Source organism: Pipistrellus kuhlii, unplaced genomic scaffold, assembly GCF_014108245.1.
Source record: "Pipistrellus kuhlii isolate mPipKuh1 unplaced genomic scaffold, mPipKuh1.p scaffold_m20_p_58, whole genome shotgun sequence".
In the NCBI taxonomy this organism is placed as follows: domain Eukaryota; kingdom Metazoa; phylum Chordata; class Mammalia; order Chiroptera; family Vespertilionidae; genus Pipistrellus; species Pipistrellus kuhlii.
Genome location: NW_023425560.1, coordinates 169,134 through 189,104, shown reverse-complemented (window position 1 = coordinate 189,104; position 19,971 = coordinate 169,134). Strand labels below are relative to the sequence as shown.

The window sequence follows — 19,971 nt, the reverse complement described above, 5'->3', positions numbered from 1 at the left end:
CTTAGCTCACTAATAACCGGGAAAGCGGAACCCCCACCCAGGGAAATGAAGGGGCAGCCCCTCCCGGACGGCAGCGGCACGCTGGAGCCCCCTGCCCGGAGGACGCACTCGGCAGCCTGCGTGAAGGATCCCGAGCGCACTCAGAGGAGCACACTCCTGTCTCCGGGGGACGAGGGCCGCAGCCAGAGCGGGAGGCACAGGGAGCACAGGCCCCACGGGGCTCTCTCACTCGCTGGGCAGGGGCTCCCGCGTGGTCTCTGAGACTCGGCAGAGCCTGGCGGCCTCACGGGCAGAAGCCAGACTCCTAGGCGGGCGGGGCGGGGCGGGGCGGGGCGGCGGGCGGGAGGGCACCTTGAGGTCCCGGTGGATGATGGGTGGCTTCTGCCGGTGCATGTGCTGCACGGCCCGGCAGGTCTGGTAGAAGATCTTCAGGACGGCGTCGCACGACAGAGGCCCTTTGCTCTCGCTCTTCTTCAGGAACTCCACCAGCTGCCCTGGAAGAGACAGGAGACACTCATCCCCACGGGCAGGGCGGGCTCTGCACGGAGTCGGGGACGGCAGGGACCGAGAAACCACAACACCCATCTTCACACTTGCTCCACTTCCCTAAGGACACGGCCTCTCCCGGGCATGGAGTCTCACTCGCACTCCACACCGAGGCTGCACACGGGACCAGGGGTGGTGCCAGCACAGGCCGCACGGTGAGGCTTGGGCCAGGGACACATGGTCAACCTCGGTGCTGCGCTGCCCTGGTCCCAGCCGTCCCCGAGCCAGGCCCGAGGCCACCTCCGTAATGGATGCAGCCACCGTGGCTGCCACGGCCCCAGCTCCATGTGGCCCTCAGCCACTGCCCGCCTCCCGCAGGAGCGGACACCCCCTCACGGCCCCTCAGAAGCCAGCTCTGCCAGCCTGCGACGTAGGCACCAGCCCCAGCTCATTTCCCCGACCCGGGCCTGCACACGGCAGTGCCGACACACGCCCACCTGGTGGAAAGCCACCTGCCGAGGGGCGAGGGGCGTGAGGCCCAGCCTGGCAGGCCCAGCGCAGAGCGACGCCGAGGCCGCTGAGCTCCCACGCGAGGAGGACACCAGGGCACGTGCCAGAAACGGCCCCGCCAGAGCAGCGCGCGGCCCAGATGGGGCCTCACCCGCGCCACCCGAGGTGCCAGAGCAGCCGCCAAACGGCACACCAACCCACGTCCCTGCGAATGCCAGCCGGTCCCGGGAGAGACACGCAGCAACCGTGCACCAACACGCGTGCACGAGGCGAGGAGCACGTCTGACGACACTGGCTGAGGGCCTGAGGTCTGGGTATGCAGACACGTGGGCGCGAGGCGGCGCCGGGCACAGCACGTGTTTCAGAAGGAAACCCCACCTCTGAGCACACCTCAGTGCTTTTCCAACAAGCTCACTCTCACAACTAAAACCAGCGTGACGGGGAGCCGGCACCTCCCAGCCGCCCCGTGAGCCGATGGGAGGCAGGGCCCAGACACGGACAGCACACCCTCTCCCCCTCCGTCGGCTCCCAGCCCCCTCCCCGGGGAGGGCCAGCCTCCCCAGCCTCGAAAGCCGCCTGCACCTGTTTCAGCCTGCTGCCTCCCCTCCCCCTTCCCGATCCCTCCACGCTCCAGGCTGCGCTGGCTGCTCAGGGCTCAGCCCCTTGCCGCCACCTGCGCCGGCTCCTCCTCCTGCAGAGGTGCCTGAGCTCACTGCCACTCCTCCGGACAGCCCTGCTCGAGGCGGCTGGGACCCGGGGAGGGCCGCCTGTGGGCACGGCACGTGTCCCTCCAGGGAGACGCCTGCCTCAGGGTCCCTGCTGCTGCTCCCTGGCCTCCTCCCATACACGCTGTCCACGCTGAGGCAGCACCGTGCCACAGGACCCGGGCCACGCATGGCTGCCGGCCCCTGGCCCCCGGGGCCTCGCATGTCCTGTGCCCTCCTCTCCCCTAAGGCACACCAACACCACTGAGCCCGTGGCTCCAGGACGGACCCGGCCCTCCACGGCAGCCGGAGCAGTCAGCCCTCCTCCTCCTCCTCCTCCTCGGTCACGCAGTGACCCCCTGCCGGGCCTGCAGAAGGCCCTGGGCCCGCGTCCTGTGCTGGGCCCGCGTCCCTCGGAAAGGCCCCTCCGGACCTGAGGCGTCGGGAGCCGTTACCTCGGCAGAGCTCCGTGAGCAGCAGGAACTCGGCCTGCCCTGTGTCCGACTCCTCCTTCCCTATGGACGCTGCCGAGCAGAACTGGACAATGTTGGGGTGGCCAGAGAGCTTTTTCTGCAGGCGTCTTGTTAAAGGAGAATGCGAAAGTCTGCACACTTCACACACATGCATGGTGGGCAAAGGCTGGCGTACGGCCGAAACAGGTTTGGCTCAGTGGATAGAGCGTCGGTCTGTGGACTGAAAGGTCCCAGGTTCGATTCCGGTCAAGGGCATGTACCTTGGTTGCGGGCACATCTCCAGTGGGGGGTGTGCAAGAGGCAGCTGGTCGATGATTCTCTCTCATCGATGTTTCTAACTCACTATCCCTCTCTCTTCCTCTCTGTAAAAAATTAAAAAAATGTATTAAAAAAAAAGAAAAAGGTTGGTGTACAGCTGTGAGCAGGAGGACTTACTCTCGTGTTATCACTTACTGTTGTATCCTTGCCCATGCAGACAACTGTAAGCCTACGTTTGCCCTCCCCTGCACAAACCACGATGCTGAAGGACGTGACCTTGGCCCTCAGCCATCAGAGCGGGAAGGTGAGGCCAGCAGGGGGCAGGCAGGGAGGGACCACAATGTGTGCGGAACCACACTCCTGACCATAGCCAGCAGGACGGCAGGAGGGCGCGGTGGGAGGCCTGAGCAGTGCGGGTGTCCAACCGGGACTCAGGCCGCGAGCACCCTCGGGCTCAGTGGCCAGCAAGCTCCCAGGGACAGAGTGTCCGGACGAAGAGCAGTCTGGCAGCGAAGGGGCAGCGCCAGCCAGAGAGGCCAAGTGCCAGCCGTCAACCATTTGTTGGTCGATGCTCTGCCCAGGGTGCAGGGTGCCGTGGCCGCAGGGCGAAGGGCTGCCCACCCGGGCACAGCCCTCGGGGGCACAGAACCATGGGGTCCTCCTGCCGCCCTGGGAGTGAACAGGAAACAGCCCCTCTCCACTAGAACGGCCACACATCAGCCAGCAGAGCGGAGCCGCTGGAGCTCAGCACCGAGCGCCCAGGGCCCCCGCGGGAAAGGATACCAAGAAGCACACCTCCTGGATGATGGCGCGGTTCCGCTCCTCCTCGTTGGACAGCAGCCTCTGTGTGGAGGGAACAGACAAGGTGAGGGCCGCGCAGACAATCAACGCACGACGCCTGACCCACGCAGACACGGACAGCACAGAGGCCCTGGCAATGGCCTTTACAGCTCAAGGACACAGAGCATACATCGCGGAGCCGCTCCTGCAAACAGGCTGAGGAAGATACGACGGAAAAGGAGGCGCAGCAGAGTCCTCGCCCTTGTCTCCAAGTCACGTGGGCCCCGCACCGCTTAGCCACACGCCCAGAAGCCACGCCACTCTGCAGCCCAGCTGCACACCGGCCACCTCGACGAAACCAGGCAGCCCTGCCCGGTCCCACGTGGCTGTGCTGGGACGTGCCAGCGTGACCTGAGGGGCTGTGCCACTCCCTCTCCGCCGAGTCCCACGTGCACTCTCGGCACTCAGCCCCCAGCTGGACACGGCAGCCATAACGTCCCGAGAGTGCTGATGGCTCCTGGCCAGCAGAGGGAACTAACAGGACGAGAGCACACAGAGAAACTCAGGGACGTTTCCTCGCTGCCACTCTGAGATTTCCTTCCAAGTCACCAAAACCCACTTACCTTTAGCGCATACTCTCTGCCACTCCCCAGATCCTGGGCCTCGTACACGAATGCAAACCCTCCTGGAATCAGGAAAATAAACACGTCAGTCCACGCTGTGACTCACTCACCGTGTAGATATCTACTACTAAGTCAATACAAACTGGACTTGCAGATAGCAATGTTTTCTGCAAAAATAATGGCTCCAATTTACACGGAAAACTCAGTGCCAAGAATCCTCGGACACAGACGGGTGGTGTGGGTGAGCTCACGGAGGCAGGGACCGCCTCCCAGGACCCATCGGCACTCGCCCACTCTGGTTGGCCCCACAGTTTCCTCCCCTTTTTTTAAATTGCACAATGTAAACGGGAATGTAGCTCACATTCTGAAAAGACTAGGAAGCTCTCTAGCTCCACGACTCTGCCCAACACCCATTCTGTGCCACAGCTGCAAATTCCAAAAACCCGTGGCTTCTTCCTAGATCATCTGACAGCACCACGTGGTCTGTTGTAAATGTACCGGCCCTGGGGCAACCCCTGGTGTGAACTGACACGGAGCCTTGTTAAAGCTCATCCCACAGAGACGGCGGCTGCTGGCGTCAAGGCCCCTGGTTCCGGGGTGCTTCCCCGGCCCGGGGGTACACTGGGGGCCACGGGTACACGCCATCTTTCTAAAGCCTGAAGAGCCCTGCACTGCTCTCAGGCCCCCGGGCTGAGGGCTCGGGACTGACCCACGTTTACTCCTACAGGACAGTGTCCGTTTCCCCAGCCTCGGCGCCAAGCCCGCTGTTCCACGTGAAAGACTGACTTCACACCGATTTCACCCGTTTCCTTCCCAGAAGAGGCTGAGAGCCGCCCGCCCTCCCGAGCAGGTTATGTCTACCTCCTGGCTCGCCTGCGGGGCCCAGGGAAGGGGCTGGCACACTTCCTCATACTTCCTCGTTCTTCCTCCTGGGCGCTGAGCTGAGGCGCAGCTTCCTTCTCTCCCTGACCCCTTCCCACCTGCGACCCCTCCCAGCCCGGCCTGGCCTGCTCCCGCCCTCCCCCCTCGGCGTGCCCCACCTGAGGCTCCCCTGCACTCCGCTGTCCTCCCATCACCGGAGTTACTTTAAGGCAGAAGCCACCTCCTGTCCACGGTGAGTTTCTAAGGACACAAGCTAACTGCCTGGCATTTTCAGGACAAATGAGGTGGCCGGGGAGGCGTCAGTACAGGGGCTGGCCTCAACTCGGAAAGGAGCAGACCTGCGGTTTTCCCGGTAAACCACACACCAATCTGTTTCTGAAACAAACTGGAGAAAAAGCAGGTGGACGTCAGGACTCAGAGAGGTTACATCCCCGCCTCACCCAGGCAGAGGGGTGGCCACGGGGACAGGCCCACCCTGCTCCCGCGAGTCCATGTGCAATGTGGGGGGATATAAAGCCGGAAGCAGCAGGACGGGGAAGTCCGGCGCCCTGTGGGCACCGGGAACAGAGGTAAGGCGGATCGAGAGGAGAGAGGGGCCTCTCCAGCGCCGGTGGCGACTTCCGTGTGAGAGAGGGGAAGGCCATGGGGAGGCGAGGACCAGCTCGCAGGAACCGGGCCCACATGACACCGGGGGCGCGGACGGCAGGTGGTCAGAGCAGGACGCCCACTGCCCAGCCCAGCGCCCGGGGAGGACAGGGCCGCCGCCGCGCGTTCTCCTCCAGCCCTCGGTCTCCACGGAGCCCCCGCGCTCGGCCGAACCCCCGCCGGCCGGGCCTCCATCCAAGCCACAGCCCCCCGCACCCCGCAGGTCGGCCGCACCTGCTGCGGGCCGGCCCGGCCCCAGCCCGGCCCCGCGCCCACCAGGAAGTGCCGGAGCCGAGCCCGGCGTCCCAGCCCCCACAGGCCGGCGCTCCCGCCCGCCCGCCCGCCGCGCGCTGACCCTCGGCGGGCGCCCGCCGGCCCGCGCCTCACCCTCGGCCAGGACCCGCCGCACCCGCAGCCGCAGCTCGCCCAGCTCCACCGTCTGCCCCACAAAGTCGGTCTGGTCGCGGCCGGCAGCACCGCCCAGGGCGCCGGGGCCCGACAGGAAGTCGAGCGCGGACTGCAGCAACGACATGGCGGCCCGCGGCGGGCGCGGGGGCTCGGGTCCGGGGCGTCCAGGCAGCTGAGCAACCGCCGGCCCGAGCCGCACCAGCTTCCGCCCCGAAGCCGTGACGCAGGCCCGGAAGGACGCCGGCGTCTCACTTCCGCCCCCGCTGGGCGACGGCGCATGTGCGGAGCCCTAGGTGCGGGTTGCGCATGCGCGGCGGCGCCGGCCTCGCAGAGGACTTCCGGCTGTGGAGTTCCTAGCTCGCCAGTGATCGCGGCACGGACGCTCGGAGCGGTGGCCCCGGGGACTCCCGCCCAGGTAGTCCGGCTGCCCTTCAGCCCCGGGGGTTCCCCTGGGGGTCGAGTCTGCGGAGGCCGGCGGTCCAGTGCCCCGCCAGGCCCAGGGGAGCGGGCTGTGTGTGCGGCGGGCGGCCTCTGCCTGCGGGGGGCCAGGGGGAGCAGTGACAGCGGGAGCAGTGACAGCTGGGGAGCTTTATTTTATTTTTAAAATAAATTTTATTGATTTTTTACAGAGAGGAAGGGAGAGGGATAGAGAGTTAGAAACATCGATGACAGAATCATGATCAGCTGCCTCCTGCACACACTCCCCCGTGTGTGTGTGCCCGTGTCACACACACACACACACACACACACACACCCCCGCTGGGGATGTGCCTGCAACCCAGGTACTTGCCCTTGACCGGTTTTCGCAGCTGGGGAGCTTGAACCTCGCAGCGACCCACAGCCCCTGCAGCTTGAGTGAGTGAGATTCGCTGCCCCTTGAAAGGCCCTGGCTTGTGGGGCTGGGGAGCACATAAGTGGGGTTGTTTTTAAGAACTGGTTGTTACTAAAGGCTGAAAACCTTAAACACCCAGTTTCCCAGTTTCTGTGGCAACATCACACCCAGAACCCCATGTGTCACCCATTACCTGAGCCGCCCCCTCAGGGCATACGGTCATTCATCGGCCTCGTGGCTGGTGTCTGTCTGTACCTGGCGGGTGCAGTAGGCACCTGAGGCTGCAACCCCTCCACAGGAGTATTCGGTCTCAAACCGAAAAAATGCACACAAAAGCCCATCCTCCCCGAATGCTCAGCTCTCAGAGCGCTTTCCAGACAGGTGGCTTTGTTGCCATCTTTTTAAAAAATATATATTTTATTGATTTTTTACAGAGAGGAAGGGAGAGGGATAGAGAGCTAGAAACATCAGTGAGGGAGAGTCATCGATCAGCTGCCTCTTGCACACCTCCCACTGGGGATGTGCCCACAACCAAGGTACATGCCCTTTATCCGGAATTGAACCTGGGACCCTTCAGTCTGCAGGCTGACGCTCTATCTACTGAGCCACACCCGTCAGGGCTGTTGCCATCTTGATAGTAACAGTAGCCTAGTTTGCCCAGTGCGTGGATGCTCACACATCCTTCTCTACCACCCTAGGGTACCCGGGAGAAGAAGGCACAGGCTGGTCATCCCTTTTTGGGGGTGAGGAAACATACTCAACAATGTCATTACTTGGCCAAGGTCAGCCCCTGAGCTAGCATGGCACACGGGTCCCAGGGCTTTCCCAGCCAGTGCATTTGTCTGGGAAATGGAGTACAGGGGCCGGGGTGCCTGGCACCCACCCTCTGCTCTCTGTCTGGTCCTGACCACTCTGGGACCTCGTGGAAGTGAGGTCACACAGCGCCTATCCTTGGTGACCACCCACGTCACTGTTGAGCATGGTAACCTCAAGGCCCATCCGTGCTGCCGCATCTGTGGGATTTCCCGCCCTTTTAAGGCTGCACAGCATCCTGCTCTATGGATGGACGTGCTTGCTGACCGTTCACCTGCAGGTGGACCGCTGGGTGGCCTCCACCGTTAGCTGCTGTGAGTAATGCTGCTGCGAGCAGGGGTGCGGCTCCATTCATAACTGCCCCAAACCGAGCACAACCCGTATTTCACAGCTGGCGAACGAGGAAGCATACAGGCCCCTCCACACCCGCACTTCACTGCACAGAGAAAACATGAGTGCGCACAAAACATGCCCGGGTCTCAGAGGCCTCATCCTAAGTGAGGGAAGCCAGGCTCGGGAGGTGCCGTGGGAAAAGCCCACCTGTGGGACGATATGGAAAAGACACGACGACAGTAGCTGCCTTAGTGAGCCCGGCTGGTGGCTCCGTGGTTGAGTGTCATGGTTCAGTTCCGGGTCATTAACGGGCGCCTGGGTTGTGGGCTCAATCCCCAGTGGGGACTTGCAGGAGGCTGCCGATTCATGACTCTCATCATCGATGTGTCTCTCTCTCCCTCCCCCTTCCTCTCTGAAGTCAATAAAAATATCTTTTAAACAAACATAGGAAACTTAGTGGTGGCCGGGGTTAGCGGTGGGGGAAGGCCTGGCCACAAAGGGACTGCTCGGGGACAGACCCGTGTGGTTGTGGTTACCACGAGACGTCCCTCGGTTCCTGTTGTTTCCGGGAGGTCCTCCACTTGTCAGAGCTCTTAAGCCCTAGAGCAGTGAGCAAAGTGAGGAGGAGAGACGGCTACCGCCCGTGCCCCACCGCCCGCCAGGTCCTGAGGGGTGGGTGTTCTCACTCGTGTTGTGTTCTCGCCCTGTGTGAACCGTGAGGGAGGTGGGTGGTGGTTTTGTGTGAACGTTCATATCAGTGGCCCAACCCTGTATCGTTGGGAAATTTGATGTGTTCCTCTAGCATCGTTTCTGAGTTTTATTCACGTGGCTGTGCTTCATCCATCGTCACTTCCTATCTCAGCTCGGGCCACCAGAGCAACATACCACAGACAGGAACTTACCTGGGCGTCTGCGACCAGGTGGCAGCCAAGTCCGTTTTCGGGGAGGGCCGCTCGCTGGCCTCAGCCTGTCACCGTCCTCACAGCGAGAGCGGGCGCCGGTCTCTGCTCACCAGGGCCCCGAGCCCATCACGGCCCACCCTCGGCCTCATCTTACTCCCTCTGCCTCCAGCCAGCGGGCCAGGGCTTCCTTCCACATGTGACTCTTCAGGGACACACTCAGAGTGGAAGGAAAGGAAGTAAGAAAGGGGGAGAAAAAGACAGAGAAACATTGATGTGAGAGAGACACATCATTGATTGGTTGCTGGGGATCAAACCTGCAACCCAGGTATGTGCCCTTGACCAGGAATTGAACCTGTGACCCTTTGGTGCAGATGCGCCAGCCACTGCACCACACCCGCCGGGCAGTCCACAGCCCTCCCTGAGTCCCTTTGGGGTTTAATGTTTGCTCCCTTTAGAGGTTTGGGGCGTTTGCTGCTGAGCCCAGCGCAGTGTGGATCTGCATGCTGCTGCCCCCGGCATGGCCGAGGGACCCTGCTGGGCTCACTGCCTCACAGCCAGCGGGCAGGCCCAGGAGCACTCAGCAGGCTCAGGCCCGGCCTCTTCCCAGGACCCGCCATGTCCGGCTCTCAGGCCCCGGAGCCGGCCCTCAGCGTGCAGGGAGACTCCACGGCTGCCACGGGGGACGAGGACGCGGCTGACGACGACGGGACCCAGCACTCCCACCGCATGCTCAGCTTCAGCGACGCGCTGCTGTCCATCATCGCCACCATCATGGTCCGGGGGGTCGCCCAGCTCCGAGCCTGCCCCACCCAGAGCCACTCCCATGGGACCAGCCTCACCCGCTCGGCTGCCTTTGGGTGGAGCCTGGCCCACCTCAGCAGCATCCTGGGCTCCCAGCCCCTCAGACAGCTGTGGGGGGAGGGAAGGGGTGGGGAGGAGGGGGAAGGTGGAGGGGAGCAGCCCAGCAGGGACCAAACCCCCAATACCAGTGAGCGCCCAGCCCGGGAGACACACATCCCTCTGTTCCTTCTGTGTGTGTTGGTAGATCCTGCCTGTGACCCACACGGAGATCTCCCCTGAGCAGGTACGTGGGCTCAGTCTAGAGCATCTGGTGCGGGGAGGTCCACTCCAGTATGTGACTGTGTGGGGACTTGGGGAGCCTAGGACAGACTGGGGGGGGTGGCGTGGGGAGCCTAGGACAGACTGGGGGGGGGGGCGGGGGGAGCCTAGGACAGACTGGGGGCGGGGAACGCGGGGAGCCTAGGACAGACTAGGGGGGGGACGTGGGGAGCCTAGGACAGGCTGGGGGGGGGTGTGGGGAGCCTAGGACAGACTGGGGGGGGGCATGGGGGAGCCTAGGACAGACTGGGGGGGGGCATGGGGGAGCCTAGGACAGACTGGGGGGGGCGCGGGGAGCCTAGGACAGGCTGGGGGGGGGGATGCAGGGAGCCTAGGACAGGCTGGGGGGGGGGGATGCAGGGAGCCTAGGACAGGCTGGGGGGGGGGATGCGGGGAGCCTAGGATAGGCTGGGGGGGGATGCAGGGAGCCTAGGACAGGCTGGGGGGGGGGGGATGCAGGGAGCCTAGGACAGGCTGGGGGGGGGATGCAGGGAGCCTAGGACAGGCTGGGAGGGAGGGCGTCGGGTCCCTGCTGTAGGTTCTCGGAGTGAGGGCCTAATGGTGATGGCCTGAAAGACAGAGTGGAAAGGGTGCTCTTCCTAAGGCCGAGTCCCCCTGGGCAGCCAGCAGGGTCCCCGTGGGCAGGGTCCCCGTGGGCAGGGTCCCCGTGGGCAGGGTCCCCGTGGGCAGGGTCCCCGTGAACAGAGTCCCCGTGGGCAGAGTCCCTGTGGGCAGGGTCCCCGTGGGCAGCCAGCAGGGTCCCTGTGGGCCGAGTTCCTGTGGGCAGGGTCCCTGTGTGCAGAGTCCCTGTGGGCTGGGTCCCCGTGGGCAGGGTCCCCGTGAACAGGGTCCCCGTGGGCAGGGTCCCCGTGGGCAGGGCCCCTGTGAGCAGCCAGCTGGGTTCCCGTGAGCAGAGTCCCCCTGGGCAGCCAGCAGGGTCCCCTTGGGCAGGGTCCCCGTGTGCAGAGTCCCCGTGGGCTGGGTTCCCGTGGGCAGAGTCCCCGTGGCAGAATCCCCGTGGGCAGCCAGTGTGCAGCATGTCTGCTCTGTGGGGTAAACAGCACAGTCAGGAGCTGGACCTGAGAAGCCACTGGAAGGTCCCGGGTGCCTCCTCCCGAGCCACCGGTGGCATCCTCTCAGCTGAGGGGTGAGGACCCCGCACGGCCGTGGTCTGGTCCCAGCCGTGCACGTGGCCTGGATGCCGCGTGCCGTGGGTGCTGGGTGTGGCTTTTCCTCCCGGGGTTCGGTGAGAGGTCGCTAGGAGGGCGGTGGGTCTGCCTGGGCGGCAGCAGCCACACCGACGGGGGGCGCAGCGCCTGTCCCCCGCCCGGGGCACCCGCCGTGCTGGGGTCAGTGCAGCCGCCTGGCCCCTGACCCTGACCAGACGCGCTCTGTCCGCAGTTTGACCGGAGCATCCAGAGGCTCCTCGCGACCAGGATCGCCGTCTACCTGATGACGTTCCTCATCGTGACCGTGGCCTGGGCGGCTCACACCAGGTGGGCCGGGCCGGCTGCACTTCCCGGGCGGAGATCTTTCCCGGCTCCGCACACGGCACCGGCCGTGATGATGCTGCCGTGGTGCTGGGGCTGCGGACCGCGCTGACCGCCTGCCCGGCCCTCTCCCCTCAGGCTGTTCCAGGTTGTGGGGAAGATAGACGACACGCTGGCCTTGCTCAACCTGGTGAGTGTCTGCCGCCGAGGGGACGCGGCCGTGTGGGCTCCTCCTCCGAGGACGAGTGAAGGCGCCCCTCACAGCCCGTCCCCCCGCCCCGCCCGCCCCAGGCCTGCATGATGACCATCACCTTCCTGCCCTTCACGGTGAGTACAGCCTGGGGGAGGACTAGGACCCAAGATGCTCCATCTCAGAACCTCAGCCCCACGGGCGTGCAGCCGAGGAGGAGAGGAGGCTGAGGGGGTGGCTGGAGGCGTCTGCCTGGGAGGGGGCACCCGGTGTGCAGGCGTGTGGAGGAGGGGCACCCAGGGGCCCTAGGAGCCTGCGGGGCAGGGCTGTGCCTGGGCCTCCAAGGCCGATGTGGGCGCCCCTCCCCGCTTACTGTACTCCCAGCCCATGCCCAGCCTGTGGCTCCCCACCCCGCCTGCCGCCCCCTGCCCCTGGCGGAGGGCCGTGCTGAGGGCCGAGCGTCCGAGGGACTTGCCATCGGTGGGCAGGCCGGCTGGACGGGCTGCAGGCTGCTCTGTGTTTGGCTGCAGTTTTCCCTGATGGTGGCCTTCCCAGAGGTGCCGCTCGGCATCTTCCTGTTCTGTGCCTGCGTCATCGCCATCGGGGCCGTGCAGGTAGGCGCCCGGCTCCCATAGCAGAGCCTGCCCTCGCGGCCCCGGCTCTGCTGGCCCTGCAGCCCCCTCTCCCACAGGCGCTGATCGTGGTGTATGCCTTCCGCCTGCCCCACCTCCTGAACCCCCAGATCGGGCGTTCCGCCCACCGGGGCCTCTACCAGCGGCACATCCTGCACATTGTCCTCCGAGGCCCTGCTCTGTGCTTCCTGGCCGCAGGCTTCTCCCTGTTCTTCTACCCGGTGGTGAGCAGGGGGGGGGGGGGGAGTGTGGCAGGGGAGGGCGGGGGTGGGCGCGGGGGTGGAGAGGGGGGGAGATGGGGTGGAGAGCGGGGGAGGGTGGTGGTAAGGAGGGGGGTGAGGAGGGGGCGGTGAGCTGGGCAGGGGGTGAGGTGGGTGGAGAATGGGGAAGGGGAGGTGAGCAGGGGCGGGGTGGGGGGCCAGGGTGAGCGGGGGAAGGTAGAGGGGAGGGTGATACCCCCTGTGTGTGGAGGGGAGGGCCCAGCCCCAGGAGGTGGCGTGTGAGTGTGTGCCGCTGCCTCCCTCGGCTGGTGTCAGCCAGGCCCCCGCAGGTGTCAGGTGCCCTGGCTCGTCCCCCAGGAGGGACCCTGGTGGCACTTGGCCGTCCCTCCTCCCTCCGGGCGATGCTCAGGCGGGAGTGCCCGTCGGGGGTGGGTGTGAGGTGGGGCTCCTTGGCCACAGTGCTGCGCCTTCCGGTGTTCCTGCCTCTGCCTGCGTTCCCGCACCCTCCCCTCTCAGCACAGTGTCGGCGGGAGGGTGGCTGTCCTGGGGGTACGCGGGCGAGGGGAGCTCGCTGTGGCCTGGGTCCCGCGCCTGCCTGTGCGGTGCTGAGCCGCCTCCTGGGGCGGGGCGGCCCCGACTCCCTGCTGAGAGGAGCCGGATGTGGCTGGTCTGTCGGACGTGGCTGGTCTGTCAGGCGTGGCTGGTCTATCGGACGTGGCTGGTCTATCGGACGTGGCTGGTCTGACCGTGGCCGGTCTATCGGACGTGGCTGGTCTGACCGTGGCTGGTCTGTCGGACGTGGCTGGTCTGTCAGACGTGGCTGGTCTGTCGGGCGTGGCTGGTCTGTCGGACGTGGCTGGTCTGTCGGACGTGGCTGGTCTGTCGGACGTGGCTGGTCTGTCAGACGTGGCTTGTCTGTCGGACGTGGCTGGTCTGTCGGACGTGGCTGTGGGCGTTGCTCCCTCCCTGAGCCGCTGCGGTGCCGCCCCCAGAGCAGAGCTGACGTGTCCGTGTCTCGCAGTCGTACCTGCTGATGGCGACAGTCGTGTTCCTCCCCTACGCCAGCAAGGCGGCCGGCTGGTGCCGAGCCAGGCTCCTGGGTGCGTCTGCCCGCCCGCCCCGCGCCAGGCGCCCTGGGGCCCCTCCCGCCTGCCTGCTCCCGGCCCCCGGGGAAGAGGTCAGAGGGTCCACGGGGGTGTGAGCTCCTCCTCCTGCCACACACAGGCCCCCGGGAGCCCCCAGCCTCCAGCGTGGAGTTCTTCACCTTCGACCTGCAGGAGCCGCTCAGCAAAGAGCGGGTGGAGGCCTTCAGCGACGGGGTCTACGCCATCGTGGCCACGCTGCTCATTCTGGACATCTGGTGAGGCTCCTGCTGGGTCCCCCTGGGCTGCTGGGTGGGCTGCCTGTCCGGAAGAGCCTCTGGTGGGTCCTCAGCCTGGAGGAATCCCCACCTGGCCGCCTCGGGTCCTGCTTCTACTCCCAAGGCTTCCTGCTTCCCACCAGCCTCCCTCTGGTTTTTGTTCATCCCCCCCCCCCCCCGGGATGTTTTTCCCATGGATTTTTAGAGAGTGGGAGGGAGGCTGGGAGGGAGGGGGAGAGATAGAAACATGGATGTGAGGGCGACACATCGATTGGTTGCCTCATGCACATGCCCAGGACAGGCGGGATCAAACCTGAAACCCAGGTACGTGCCCTTGACCAGGAATTGAGCCCACAACCCTTTGGTGTGGGGCAGCGCTGACCACTGAGCACGCTGGCCGGGGCCTCCCTCGGTTTTTCAGCCTTGTGCTCCTTGTTGAGTCTCAGCACATCCTATTTCACTGATGTGTGAGAACCCTGATTCCCTGTGTGTCTGTCAGCCTGAAGTCTAATTCTCTCCGGGTAACTCTTTTCACTGGAACTTACAAGTTTTTAAAATCGGGAGTAAGTGTCTGCTGGTGCCGATCTCTGTGGCCTAGACTTAAGCTTCCGAAATGGCCGGTGGCAGGCTCGGCCCTCGGTGTGCGATGTTGGGACGTTATTGCTTCCACTCTGCCCTCCGGGCCCTGAGGGCCTCACGGGTCCCCTGGGCTCTGTGTCCGCTTCCTCCTGCAACCCTGGAGCCCAGCCCCTGCCGCTGACGTGCAGCTGCCCTGTGGCTGCCCGGGCCTCACCGGGGACCAGAGCTGCACAGGCTCCCGGCTGCACCCGAGGGCAGCGGCCCCCGGCCTCGGGGTTAGAGTCGCCCCTTACCCTCCCGTCTGCGGTCTGTGCCCCCAGTGGACAGGCACTGCCGGAGGCTGGTCAGGCAGCCCAGAGGCCTCGGCTCAGCCCGTCCTGAGCCCTGATGGGGGGATAAGACGAACTTCATGTTCCGAAAGTCCGCCCGTTTGCCTGGCGTTCAAGGGCGGACGGCAGCCTGGGGGGCGGGCGCAGGCCCATGCCTGCGCGAGGCTCTGCTCCTCAGGTACTGTCTGTCTGTCCCCCCCACAGCGAGGACAATGTCCCAGACCCCAAGGACGTGGAGGAGAAGTTCCAAGGCAGCCTGGTGGCCGCGCTGAGCGTGGACGGGCCGCAGTTCCTGGCCTACTTCGGCTCCTTCGCCACCGTGGGGCTGCTCTGGTTCGCCCACCACTCCCTCTTCCTGCACGTGCGCAAGGCCACGCAGTCCATGGGGCTGCTCAACACGCTCTCGCTGGCCTTCGTGGGCGGCCTGCCCCTGGCTTACCAGCAGACCTCGGCCCTCGCCCGGCGGCCGCGCGACGAGCTGGAGAGCGTGCGGGTCAGCTGCGCCATCATCTTCTTCGCCGGCGTCTTCCAGCTGGCCATGTGGACGGCCGCCCTGCTGCACCAGGCCGAGACGCTGCGGCCCGCCGCCCGCTTCGGGGGCCGGGAGCACGCCTTCATGTGCGCCAAGCTGGCGCTCTACCCCTGCGCCAGCCTGCTGGCCTTCGCCCTCACCTGCGTGCTGAGCAGGTTCAGCACGGTCATCTTCCACAGCATGCAGATCGCCGTGCCCTTCGCCTTCCTGCTGCTGCGGCTGCTCCTGCGCCTGGCGCTGGCCCTCCTGCGAGCCCTGCAGCGCCTGGCCCCGCCCCCCCGGGACACCGCGGACCCGAGGGCCCCCCTGCTGCCCACCCCCTGCTAGCACTGTGTCCCCCGGGACGCGCGGCCCCCCTGCTGCCCGCCCCCTGCTAGCACTGTGTCCCCCGGGACACCGCGGACCCCCTGCTAGCACTGTGTCCCCCGGGACGCGCGGCCCCCCCCTGCTGCCCGCCCCCTGCTAGCACTGTGTCCCCCGGGACGCGCGGCCCCCTGCTAGCACTGTGTCCCCCGGGACACCGCGGACCCCCTGCTAGCACTGTGTCCCCCGGGACGCGCGGCCCCCCCCTGCCGCCCGCCCCCTGCTAGCACTGTGTCCCCCGGGACGCGCGGCCCCCTGCTAGCACTGTGTCCCCCGGGACGCGCGGCCCCCTGCTGCCCGCCCCCTGCTAGCACTGTGTCCCCCGGGACGCGCGGCCCCCCTGCTAGCACTGTGTCCCCCGGGACGCGCGGCCCCCTGCTAGCACTGTGTCCCCCGGGACGCGCGGCCCCCCCCTGCTGCCCACCCCCTGCTAGCACTGTGTCCCCCGGGACGCGCAGCCCCCCTGCTGCCCGCCCCCTGCTAGCACTGTGTCCCCCGGGACGCGCGGCCCCCTGCTGCCCGCCCCCTGCTAGCACTGTGTCCCCCGGGACGCGCGGCCCCCCCCCTGCTGCCCGCCCCCTGCTAGCACTGTGTCCCCCGGGACGCGCGGCCCCCCCCTGCTGCCCGCCCCCTGCTAGCACTGTGTCCCCCGGGACGCGCGGCCCCCTGCTAGCACTGTGTCCCCCGGGACGCGCGGCCCCCCTGCTAGCACTGTGTCCCCCGGGACGCGCGGCCCCCCCCTGCTGTCCGCCCCCTGCTAGCACTGTGTCCCCCGGGACGCGCGGCCCCCCCCCGCTGCCCGCCCCCTGCTAGCACTGTGTCCCCGGGGGCGCGCGGCCCCCCCCTGCTGCCGGCCCCCTGCTAGCACTGTGTCCCCCGGGACGCGCGGCCCCCTGCTAGCACTGTGTCCCCCGGGACGCGCGGCCCCCCTGCTAGCACTGTGTCCCCCGGGACGCGCGGCCCCCCCCTGCTGCCCGCCCCCTGCTAGCACTGTGTCCCCCGGGACGCGCGGCCCCCCTGCTAGCACTGTGTCCCCCGGGACGCGCGGCCCCCTGCTGCCCGCCCCCTGCTAGCACTGTGTCCCCCGGGACGCGCGGCCCCCCTGCTAGCCCTGTGTCCCCCGGGACGCGCGGCCCCCCCTGCTGCCGGCCCCCTGCTAGCACTGTGACCCCTGGGACGCGCGGCCCCCCCCTGCTGCCCGCCCCCTGCTAGCACTGTGTCCCCCGGGACGCGCGGCCCCCCCCTGCTAGCACTGTGTCCCCCGGGTCGCGCGGCCCCCTGCTAGCACTGTGTCCCCCGGGACGCGCGGCCCCCCCCTGCTAGCACTGTGTCCCCCGGGACGCGCGGCCCCCCTGCTAGCACTGTGACCCCTGGGACGCGCGGCCCCCCTGCTGCCCGCCCCCTGCTAGCACCGCCCCCACTGGGACTCACAAGCCCCTCTGTATCCTGGGCCCAGGGACTCGGGTGGCTGCACGGGGTGGTTGTGGGGCAGATGGGTGTGCGGTGGCCCTGGGTCCTCGGGGTCAGGCAGGCCGTCCTGGGACCCCCCTGGCCCGGCCCTCCCCACGGTGGTCCTGACGCAGAGACAGGCGGGAGACGAGGGAGGCCGTGCCAGACTGTATTGTGCCGACCCGGTCGGGGCTGCAGGTCGTGTGTGGCACAGCGGGCACCAGTGCAAAGCCACAGACACCTCGGCACAGACGCAAAGACACAGGACAGCCCCCGCCCACGGCTCAGGCACAGCAGCACCGCAGGCAGAGGGGACGCACAGGACAGGGCGGGGAGCGGGGGCACAGACGGACGGACGCACGGACGGAGGCTGCTCAGTGCATGTGGGTGCAGCTTTGGCAGCAGCTGGGGGCAGGGGGTGTCTAAGGCTGAGCCAAACCTCAGGGCAGATAGCAGCAGAGGGCTCGGTGCTGGGCGGGGGGTGGAAAGGGCATGGTTGGCAGGTCCCCCTCCGGGCCTCGGGGGAGCCCAGGCCCAGCAGCTACGCTCCCGCTGGGCCTCTGTGTCCATGTCCTTCGTTGGCAAACAACACAAAGTGCAGTGTCCGTGGCGACTAAAGCTGGTTCCTCCACGTCTCCCGTCTCCGTTCTCTGGGCCTGGGCACAGGTCCGCGCAGCTCTGGTCCCATCAGGCACTGCTTCCCGCCCTCCGGAAGGGGCCAGCCCCCCGCCTCCTGTGCGGTACAGTCGCCACTCCCGGCCTCAGGTCAGGCCGCCCACGTCTCTGCCAGGCACACAGGACCCTCAGGGCCGCTGCTCCAGGAGCTCCTGGGACCGCCCAGGACAGGAGGCCTGAGCCGCAGAGCCCTGCCCGCCGGTTGCCGGTTGGGAGGCAGGGTGTGGGAGGGCACCCCAAGGTCAGGGCTGCAGACACGTCCATCCACTGCCTGCCGCTGGGCCGCTCAGCGCCGCCTCTCCTTGGGGCCCACCTCGGGGGCGGGCCCCTCCTCCGCTCGGGCGTCCTTGGGGGTCCCGGCCTTCTTGGGCTTCTGCTTGGCCTTCCTGAGCATGTGGACCTGTCGGAGGGCAGGTGGGGTCAGAGGGCAAGTTGCTGCCGGCCACCAGCCAAGGGCCCGAGAACCCATTTCACAGGAGGGCAGGAGTGGGGCCACGTGGTGTGGCCTGGGGCTGGGGCTCCAGCAGACGCCGCCTCCAGGGGCTCGTGTCCAAAGGAGAGGCAGGTGCTCTCAAGGGCCCCCCTCGCCCCTCCGGGGCCCGTGCCCGCCTGCCGCGCCTGCCAGCCCACCCGGCGCCCCCACGACTCACCTTCGGGCCCACGGCCGAGATGATCATGTGGCCGGGAGCCTGGACCCAGGGCTCCCCGTCCACCTGCACGGGCGTGGCCTTGAGGAGGGTGACCCGGAAGTAGGCCCCTTGGGCGATGCGGATGCCGGAGCGCAGCCCGCCCTGGACCTGTCCCTGGGTGGGGGGGGACTCCAGGCGTCTTAGCACTGGGTGGCAGCACCTGGGCCCCCCCCGGCCCCCCATGTGCATGACGCCTGTCGCCCCCATACTCACCATGTGCATGACGCCCGTCACCCCCACCACCTCCAGCAGCCCGTCGTCCATCCGAGGCTTCTCAAACCTCGAGTCGCTGTCGGAACCCCACAGGTCAGCCCCGGAGCCCCAGCTGTGCAGAGAGGGAGGGGTGCACAGGTGAGGGTGCAGGCTGCCTGGGCCCTGGCCTAGCCAGAACCAGCGGGAGCTGAGCCCCAGCTGTGCAGAGAGGGAGGGGTGCACGGGTGAGGGTGCAGGCTGCCTGGGCCCCTTGCCTGAGCCAGAACCAGCGGGAGCTGAGCCCCAGCTGTGCAGAGAGGGAGGGGTGCACGGGTGAGGGTGCAGGCTGCCTGGGCCCTGGCCAGAACCAGCGGCAGGGAGCAGACCCCGCTGCGGGGCAGAGCGCCCCCCCCCCACCCCGCACCTGGGGATGTTGATGAAGATGAGGCCCTCGATGCTGGGCAGCTCCACCTCCTGCTGCTCCACCTGCAGCCGGATCTCCTTGTGCAGCCCCCGCGCCTGGCTCATCCGCTGCAGCCCCACGCGCACGTACACGCCCTTGTTGTGGAACCTGCCAGGGACACCCTGCTGGTACGGGGCCCCGAGCCAGCCCCGCCAGCACCTCCCGGCCCCGCCTGCACCTCCCAGCCCCGCCGGGCGGCCGGCCACCTGCTCGTGAACTTGCTGGGCTCCTCCTCGCGCGCCTGGTGGAAGTCCAGGCTGAGCTCGGCATCGATGCCGATCCCACAGTAGTTGCTCATCTGCACGATCTGAGGGCAGACAGCTCCGTGGCTGGGCAGCCCCCCGCCCCCGCTCCAACCCCACGGCCCCGCGGAGGCCTGCTTGGTGGCTGCCAGCACCGGAGAGGACCACACGGCACTGCTGGCGATCACTGCCCCAGCCTCAGTTCCCCTTCCCTACAGGGATGGCTGGGGAGGGGCCCCCGGGGCCCCGGCCACCACGCGCCCCGGACGCCGCACCTTGGGGGGCTCCAGGTCGGCCTCCTGCGCGTCCAGGAGGATGGTCCAGCGGTCCACCAGCACGGCGTCCGCCTCGTCCACCGACACCAGCACCGCGAGCGGGTCCTCGCCACTGTAGCCCGGCCCCCAGCGGAGGACCCGGCCCAGGTCGTTCCCTGGAGGCGAGAGGAGGCGGCCTGAGGCCCGGGAGCTCCTCACGGACAGGGAGGAGGAGGGACGCCGGCCCCGCCGCCACGCCCACGCTGCCCACCTGTGCCCAGGGGCAGGATGGCCACGGCAGGCTCCGGGCAGGCCAGCTGGTGCCGCATCTCCTCCAGGGCGGCCAGCACCCAGCCCACGGTGCCATCCCCCCCGCACACCAGCACCCGGAACCGGGGCAGCTGGGCGAACACGTGGAGCCTGGAGGGAGGGAGAGGGAAGGAGGGGGGCTGTCTGTCTGCCACAGGCTGCTGACCAGGCTGCAGCTCACCCCCACCTGAGACCCCGAACCCCAGCCTGTCCTCCCAGCCCTGCCAGACTCAC

General features: G+C 67.3%; 2 protein-coding genes across 11 annotated transcripts in view; one reads left to right on the top strand and one right to left on the bottom strand.

The window, feature by feature from the left end:
- Window positions 1-19,971, bottom strand: part of LOC118707128 (cyclin-G-associated kinase) — a 59,004-nt gene that overhangs the window by 28,551 nt on the left and 10,482 nt on the right. For 2 of the 9 annotated variants that reach the window (XM_045573975.1, XM_036417045.2), the window contains 7 exons: window positions 19,700-19,848; window positions 19,450-19,604; window positions 19,139-19,239; window positions 18,894-19,040; window positions 18,491-18,602; window positions 18,239-18,391; window positions 17,069-17,988 (listed from right to left, as the gene is read on the bottom strand). In XM_045573975.1, coding sequence (XP_045429931.1) covers window positions 17,875-17,988; window positions 18,239-18,391; window positions 18,491-18,602; window positions 18,894-19,040; window positions 19,139-19,239; window positions 19,450-19,604; window positions 19,700-19,848 — 931 coding nt within the window. In that variant the 3' untranslated portion in view covers window positions 17,069-17,874. Of the gene's footprint in view, window positions 1-351; window positions 495-2,155; window positions 2,271-3,214; window positions 3,275-3,834; window positions 3,897-5,748; window positions 6,006-17,068; window positions 17,989-18,238; window positions 18,392-18,490; window positions 18,603-18,893; window positions 19,041-19,138; window positions 19,240-19,449; window positions 19,605-19,699; window positions 19,849-19,971 lie in introns of those variants that run through there. The other 7 variants (XM_036417040.2, XM_045573973.1, XM_036417042.2 and 4 more) reach the window with 6 other exon arrangements.
- Window positions 9,257-19,969, top strand: TMEM175 (transmembrane protein 175). 2 transcript variants are annotated; one of them, XM_036417048.2, is made up of 11 exons: window positions 9,257-9,423; window positions 9,695-9,733; window positions 11,170-11,264; window positions 11,397-11,448; window positions 11,550-11,585; window positions 11,979-12,062; window positions 12,140-12,304; window positions 13,323-13,401; window positions 13,526-13,661; window positions 14,774-15,434; window positions 19,957-19,969. In XM_036417048.2, exons 1-10 carry the CDS (start codon window positions 9,265-9,267, stop codon window positions 15,426-15,428), a joined length of 1,500 nt encoding a protein of 499 aa, XP_036272941.1. In that variant the 5' UTR covers window positions 9,257-9,264; the 3' UTR covers window positions 15,429-15,434; window positions 19,957-19,969. The 2 variants fall into 2 exon arrangements, with proteins under 2 accessions (XP_036272941.1, XP_036272940.1); XM_036417047.2 differs by having other exon boundaries at window positions 12,125-12,304.

Excerpts from the sequence above, each read along its gene's own strand:
- TMEM175 (XM_036417047.2), top strand. The coding sequence starts at position 9,265 with ATGTCCGGCTCTCAGGCCCCGGAGCCGGCCCTCAGCGTGCAGGGAGAC. Across the intron at positions 11,449-11,549 it reads CGCTGGCCTTGCTCAACCTG|GCCTGCATGATGACCATCAC; the intron begins GTGAGTGTCTGC and ends CGCCCGCCCCAG. Across the intron at positions 11,586-11,978 it reads TCACCTTCCTGCCCTTCACG|TTTTCCCTGATGGTGGCCTT; the intron begins GTGAGTACAGCC and ends GTTTGGCTGCAG.